This window comes from Amblyomma mixtum, chromosome 1 (genome assembly GCF_055824585.1).
Source record: "Amblyomma mixtum isolate Tamu chromosome 1, ASM5582458v1, whole genome shotgun sequence".
Taxonomy (NCBI): Eukaryota; Metazoa; Arthropoda; class Arachnida; order Ixodida; family Ixodidae; genus Amblyomma; species Amblyomma mixtum.
In genome coordinates, this window is record NC_143012.1 from 76,417,789 (window position 1) to 76,425,615 (window position 7,827).

At 49.9% G+C, this 7,827-nt stretch overlaps 1 protein-coding gene across 1 annotated transcript; it reads right to left on the minus strand.

The window, feature by feature from the left end:
* Window positions 1-497: 497 nt before the first annotated feature.
* Window positions 498-4,280, minus strand: LOC149366816 (uncharacterized). The gene is made up of 3 exons (XM_089552494.1): window positions 4,174-4,280; window positions 2,454-2,691; window positions 498-1,603 (listed from the first exon to the last, which is right to left on the minus strand). Exons 1-3 carry the CDS (start codon window positions 4,257-4,259, stop codon window positions 854-856), a joined length of 1,074 nt encoding a protein of 357 aa, XP_089408620.1. The 5' UTR covers window positions 4,260-4,280; the 3' UTR covers window positions 498-853.
* Between the last annotated feature and the right edge of the window lie 3,547 nt (window positions 4,281-7,827).

Genomic DNA, 7,827 nt, shown 5'->3' on the forward strand with positions numbered 1-7,827 from the left:
CTGGTCGCGTAGGAGGGCTTACAGAGTCTCGTTAAATCTCGTTAAGTCTCGTACGGTGCCCGGATGTTCTCGTTTCAGAGCCCGGATGACTGGAATTCAGTGCCCGTATGAGTGGATTTCAATGCCCGGATGAGTGGATTTCAATGCCCGGATGAGTGGATTTCAATGCCCGGATGAGTGGATTTCAATGCCCGGATGAGTGGATTTCAATCCCCGGATGAGTGGATTTCAATGCCCGGATGAGTGGATTTCTTCAGTGCCCGGATGATGGCTCTCCGTCTCGGCGTGACGTCACCATACTGCCGACAACGGGGGCTAAAAGCATTTCATGCTTAAAACGGCGCAGCATATCTTCATTGACTGTCTACGGTCATAAAAGTGAATAAGAGAAGAGGTGCCTCAGGGAGCTTAGCCAACGTTGCAACAAGGGGTTGTGCCGGAGGACGCGTTCATGAAGAGAAGGAGACGAAGTGACAAGCTCAATGACATGAAACAAAGCCGTTGCGTAAACCATTTATTTCGGTTTTTCTTGAAAACAAAGGCCACATATCGAACACTGCATTTATGATGTCTGCCAGCTCATATTTAAGAAATATAATTGTCCGAGATGATGTAAAACCGGGTCTTTTTTTCTGACCATTCAAGCGATATTTTGACCCGAAGTGGTATTCTCTTTTAACCCATCGTTACCTCAAGAATTGCAAAACGCAAAGCTTTGCTTAAACCTTCATGGGTATAGCAAATTAAGTTGACTGGCGAATAGCAGAAGGACGTCAGCAAAGAGTCAACACACAGAGTTCCTTTGAAGGTGTAAAAATCAGGTCATATAAACCACAGAAGAAAAAAGGATGCTTCAACAGTTTTCACCTGGCGGGGCACCTAGCTTCAAGTTCTGAATGAAGTCACAAGTGAAGTGCTGGCAGAGGGGACTTGTTTGCTCGGAGGTTGGTAAGACCTCCAAATAGCGGCAAGAACCGGGCACGGCATTACGCACGCGCTCCGCGACGCGCTCCGTCATTCGGTGGCTGCTCACAGCGAGCCACTGCAAACGGGGAGCCATGCTTACAAGATTGGAAAGGCGCTTATTGCCCACATACGTGTTCCTCAGGCATAGATGTGTTAGACCCAGCCTTAGGCTTCCATTTGTTCCCATGTAGATTGATTTGAATGCTTTGCCGGTGAATTCCGTGTGTCCCAAGAACAAAACACGCAGGCTCTGACCGTGCAAGAGCACCATCTCGGCACCCGTGTCGCTCACGTGCGTGCGCTCAATATCCAGGACTACGAGGTTGGTGATCACGGGCAGTATGTTGGTCAGGCGTTGGTCGTTGAACAGGTAGCTGCCTTCGAAGCTAAGGGCACGAAGCGACGAGAACGGCTCAAGCTTGGCTAGCCCGATGGCAGACGCGAATACGCAGTCGGCGAGGTACAGCAGCCGGAGATCACGTGGGTATGGACGGCCCGCTTCGACGATGAAGAACTGCTCCGGACTGAACCACGACTCGCACAGTGAGAAATGAGTGAGCGTCGGTGGCAGGTCGCACACTGTGAACTTGTTCTCTCGAAGGTGATCGTTCAGGAAGCCGCGAGTGACGTGCAAGACCTGCGAATAAGTAACGACATTTGTAGATCCTTTTAGTACGCTAGCGCTTGTAGTGGGCATTCCCCGTATTTAAACGTTGCGTGTTTATCAAGAAGTTGACGTTCCAGTGTTTTGGGGAACAACAACAGCGCTGTATGGGATTGCTAGAGGTGGGAAACTTTCATATATCGCATTATCCATTCAATCCAGACGTCAGCGCCAATTCGTCCCATGTTGGCTGGGAGGAAGCCAACTGGAGCCTCATATTGTTGCTATGCCAACACTCTCCAGCATTAAAAAACTTCGTCACCGAGCAGGTGTTAAACCACCAACAGTGGTAACAAAGCAGCATCGTTTTTCTATGTCTAAAACGATTCGGCTACCACGCAGCCTTTCCCGCGCTGCGTTGACGTCCTGAATTTAATTTTCTAAACATCAAACCCCGTCCAGTCACCAAGTGGGCTTAAATAGCTGAAATCGAATTTAAATGGAGTTTCAGATCCCAGGGCTAACTGCCGCTTTCATGCTTGGTGTGTCGACGGAAGCAAAAAATATAACTTCATCTCCTTCATCGTCCAGAGTGGGCCCAGATCCTAGAGCAGCTCATCCATGTTTTGTAATTTGGTGTTATCGATGAGGGAAGGCATCCTCATAAAAATAACTGAGCATTCCTTTTTCTTCATTTAAAACTTTGATGTCATGTTAACTGAAGATCACAATTGCTCGCGATAATGAAGCGCTATTTTTATTACAGAATGTACGTGCTTGTTCCACATCGACTTCTCCGGTCCCATAGCGCTCGTATAAGACTTTGGGCTGGGGTTTGAAAGAGGGGACCCTTCGTTAAGTACTGATGCCATCAAACGCTCACCCTGAGTGAGGGGCAGTGCTCGGCCAGGTAGGCGAAGAACGCTCGCGGAAAGTCTCTCTCCTCATTCTCGGTGGTCGATCTGTCCAAGGAACGGGTTATGTGCAGTTCCACGATGTTGGCGTCGACGTGGGCCTCGAGAAGGCTCAGCACCTGTCGAGCCTTGAGCGGAAACGACGTCACGCGTAGCACACGCCGCAGCGAGAAATCGCGTGCCACACGCCACCATCGCCGACATACCCTGGAATGAAGATGCATGCGCTACTGTTGTCACATTGTTTTATTTGACACAAATATAAGCGGTAACGTATACGTGAGCTCTAGCAGAGGCAAGGCTCATTAATTCCGATGTTCATGAGCCGTTAATTCACCGTCGTAGAGCCAGATCTATTCAAGCTAAGAGTGATCTGACCTCTATAGCATTCAGACAAAATGTACATGAAGGATTCCGGCGCGGTGATTTTCCTCAGCGCTCTGAACTGGAGAGGGTACAAATAAAGACGTGGGAATGGAGGCATAATGTTCTCTTGCCGCTTACTGATGGCGTCGTTGCTAGCGGAATTTCCCACGTTCTGAACGTTTGCGGAATACATTGCCTGAGTATGATTCCTGCTACACCAACCTTACACCTCCGTCGACATATGGAGAGAACCCTTTATCGCTACTACCACGCCATGGTCTTCGCTAAGGTGATTATTTGGATTACTGCCACTCTACAGGGGAATACATAGCACGTCCGGATGAGACACCCTGCACTGGCACCAATCCCAAAAATGACATCTTTCTCATCAATTTCATGTCCTCCACTGAGATCTCGGACGCGACCCGTGACCGGCCAGCGGCTGCGCCCGTCCAAACTGAAAATCCTGACTGATCGCTAGTTACTCATCTTGTGCATCTTTAGCAGATCAGCTTGTTAGAAAATCGTGACTGATCGGTAGTTGCTCGCTTTACGCGCCTTTGCAGATAAGTTTGGTGCACGCCAGTCTCCTCAGGAAGACCAGCTTCTTCGTGACTGCAAGGGAACCCTGGCGTGTATATACCACTGAGGTGCAGAGGAAGACCCCATAACGCGCACCGAATATGCAAAAGAGTATGGGACTCAAGAATGTGGAATTTTACACAGATGGAAATTGGGCCGTGAGCTGTTGAGCCGCAACTTTGTTTCAAAATCTGACGGAACGTTTACCTGCCACCAGTTGCTTTTTAATTTGGTTTATGGGGTTTAACGTCCCAAAGCGACTGAGGCTATGGTCCGCACGGAGTTTCCGAACACACGTCTGCTGCTGGTTTTTCGGCAATAACAGCGAGCAGACGATAAGCCGACAACTGGGCCTGCAGGAGCATCTTTAACACCTATGTGATCTCATTTGTTGTAAAATGTTTGCACTTTGCTGAGCGCTCAACTGTTGAGATGCTGCAAAGGTGGTGGAACGCATCATATCTACGCAGGGCGCTGGTTTATTTCATGTGTTCATGCGTAATGGGGAATGTAAGATCAAGCAGGCTCGTGGCTGTTAATAGCTCACACTAAGTAGACTGTCGTTATAAACTAGAAAGAAGCGTTGAATAGCGCTTGATGCCACATTTAATAAAGTGGAGAGCGAAATACGTGCTCAGCGATGTAGTCTCGCGCCGGCATCCTTAGGCTAACATGCTTCGTCCAAGCGCCGCAGCATCGACTGGAAGGTGAGGCACTGCGTAGCAGTGACGGCCGACTTACCTCGCGCAGGCGCATACATCGTCGAACGACGTCAGGTGCCCGAACACCTCCAAGAGAAGGCTCTCCGGCAGATGCTCGATCTCCATGGCCGGCACTTCTTCCTTCTTCTTCTTGTACTCAGTAACTTCTTCCTTTTGAACGTGCTCGTGGCGCTCTTCTTCCGCTTACAGCGTCTGCCGTCGGAGAAAAATTCAGGGGGCACTTTGTCTAAAGGGCGTAGAGGCGAAAGCGTCTTCCACACAAAGCTTCGCCTGCATGAGTGGAATGCGACAGCGTGTTGTAGCGCTGCCAGGGAGTCCACGGAACGCTAGCACCCGTTCGGCGCGAATACTTTCAGGATATGGTGCGCGTCTGGCACGGAAAGAAGAACGCGGAGGCGGCATCGAGGGACGCTGGTGCTGGTGCCACCCAGCAACAGGCGCCGGCTAGCAGCGCATACGCAGGGCGGGAGTGCCCTGAACGCAGCCCCGAAACGCTCCAAGCAACTCCGGTGGCGTCCGCAGAACACGCCCCGCATTGAAAGAGACGACATCGTCGTGGTGCTGAAACCAAAAATATGGCTGAGGCTTAGCTAAGGTTAAGCCTAGTCAGATGCGAAGCATATTGATGGCTAGGCATGGTAATACATGGCTTTCCTTGTTTGAATACTTGGTCATTTTAATACAATCACTAGAAGCCTTCGTCGTGGGGGAAGACAACGGCATGGCTACAGCGGAACGCCGACTAACCCCGAGACGCGCGTTGGGTGAGCGCCTGGATTGCCACGGAAGCCGCGTCCGCCTGCCCGGTGGAGCGGGCGTTTCACCTACACCGAGTGTGAACGCGCGTTCAAAATGCGCGGGAGTGTGACGTCACCATACTACGTGATTCACACGGCGTGCAACCCCAGCGACGGCACAGGTTGGAGCCCCTCTCTCACATCTGTCGTGACGTCATTGTGTCACGTGGTGTGACGTCACCATACCACGTGGTCTGCACGGCGTGCAACCGCAGCGACGGCACAAGTTGGAGCTCCGTCTCTCATCTGTCGTGACGTCATTGTGTCACGTGGTGTGACGTCACCATACCACGTGGTCTGCACGGCGTGCAACCGCAGCGACGGCACACGTTGGAGCCCGGTCTCTCATCTGTCGTGACATCATTGTGTCACGAAGTGTGACGTCACCATACCACGTGGTCTGCACGGCCTGCAATCGCAGGGACGGCACGAGTTTGAGCCCCGTCTCTCATCTGTCGTGACGTCATTGTGTCACGTGGTGTGCACGGCGTGTAACCGTCACGAAGGGCTTGGGTTACATATTGAAATATGCTTCGCATAAAAACACGGTCGACCTCAAGGAGACTTTCGGTCCCGGACAAGCCGGCGCAGCAACCTCGGGGACGATGCAAAAGAATTCAGGGGGCACTTGGCTCTCTAAATTGGTGCAAGGCGAAAGCGTTTCCTGGCCGCTGTTTGTTTTTATTTACTTTTTAGTTTTCGTGTTTTCTTTTTCTTTCTTAATTTTATTGTTTTTTTATTTTCATGTCACAGTTATTTTGTTATTATTTTCTTATTTTTATTTTTATTTTCTTTTCTTGATTTCACTCCTTTTACTTTATGAAGCCCATGCATTCACTAGATGCGCCTTATTCATGCTGGAACCTTGAGCCTTGAAGAGTGACGCCGAAAGGCGGACGAATCTGCCGACGCGTGGGTCGACACAGCTGCCGACGCGTCTGTCGACACGGCTGCCGACGCGTCTGCTAACGACAGTATGAGGCATTAAAGGCTTTCGCCTTAAAACGTGCTAGTAAAAATCAGTCGACGCCGCGGCGAAGCTACTCCGGGATACAAAGGCGAAAGCCCTTAATCCCTCATACTATCGTTAGCATCCGTGTCGGCAGATTTCTCCGTGTTTCGGCGTCACTACTTAAAAAGAAAACTGCGTCGGGGCTGGGAATCGAACAAGGGCCTTGGGCATTTGAAGCGGCGACGCTACCACTCCGCCGCGAAGGCCCAAGGTTTGGGCATGAATAAAGCCGCATCTAGCGAACGCATGGGTTTCATAAATCAATTAAAAGGAATAAAAATAAGAAATGAAAAATAAAAGTAAGAAAAGAAACAAAAATACAAAATAAAGCGGCAAAAATAAAATATGGAAAGAAAAAATAGGGAGGTAAATATAAGAAGAAAAAATAAGAAAAGAAACAAAAATAAAACAAAATAGAAGCGCAATAAAAATAAAAAATGCAAATAAAATCAAGTAAAAATGTGAAAAGGATTAAAACCAAAAAAGAATATAAATCAAAACAAAAATGAAATAAAAAGTCTAAAAATATAAAAAATAAAGATTAACAGGGCAGGAAAAGCTTTCGCCATGCAGCACTTTAGAAAGAAAAAAATTGGTCGTGCTTTAGTTCTGGTTAAACCTGCAGGATTGCGAAAGCAACATCTGCGCCTAACCATACATTACTGCGTGAGCAACACTGCCCACAGTCTCGCCGTCTCACAAGCTCTTGAACGACCATACTTCGCATGCGCTAGGAGCAAGTGACGTCATTCGCACAGCTGGCATGCCACAGCTTTGCTGCGCGCGCTCAGCTTCCTTTCCTTAAAATGATAAGGAGTACAAAACGTTGACAACCCCAATAACACAATGAACGCCGATAGCTTATCGCTTTAGAGCCGCGTTTCTGGCACAACATTGTCAATGCCTGCATTCACACCTCTCTTTCTCTCTCTCTTCACCCCACGGGCCGATGACCACAGTTCAGGCGTCCACCGATCCAGGGCGCCATTACGCGCACTTCCTTTCCTTAAAATGATCGGAGTGTAAAACGTGGTCAATGCCAACGCCAATGAACACAACGAACGCCGAAGGCCTATGGCTTGGTAAATTGGTTCATAAATTGGTTTTTGAGGAAAGGAAATGGCGCAGTATTTTTCTCGCACGTATCGGCGGACACCTGAACCACGCTGTGAGAGAACGGAGGAAGGTAGGAGTGAAAGAAGAAACGAAGAGAGTTGGTCGCCAATAATCTACAGCTGGAAGTCTATAGACTGTCTATAGACAAATCCTTTAGACTGGTCTATAGATTTATGGCCAAACACTTTTAGTAGACTTCTGTCTAGAGAAAGTCTATAGACAAATGTCTACTCAAAGTCTATAGGTCTATAGGAAGTCTATAGACACAGGTCTATAGACAGTCTGTTAGCAAGAAGTGGCCGGATTCTTCTCGAATAAAGCAAACTGGTTTATTTAAGGATACAAGAATACAAGATGTTACGGATACTACAGCAAGATAACGGTCGTTGACACGTAGGAGGTTCGGCGGATCTGCAGAGTTGGGAGGGCTTTTCCGACGCGTCTCGTTTCGTCGGCGTTTCTCGGTCCTCTCCTGGGCCTCGCTCGAAGCATTGGTGGTTTCGTGCTGTTGCGTTCTGGGCCAGCCGAGTGGGACGCGTGCCGAGCGGGACGCGTGCCGGCGTTCTGGGCGAGCCGAGTGGGACGCGCGCCGCCGTTCAGGGCGAGCCGAGTGGGACGCGCGCCGCCGTTCTGGGCCAGCCGAGCGGGACGCGCGCCGGCGTTCTGGGCGAGCCGAGTGGGACGCGCGTCCGCGTTCTGGGCCAGCCGAGCGGGACGCGCGCCGGCGTTCTGGGCGAGCCGAGTGGGA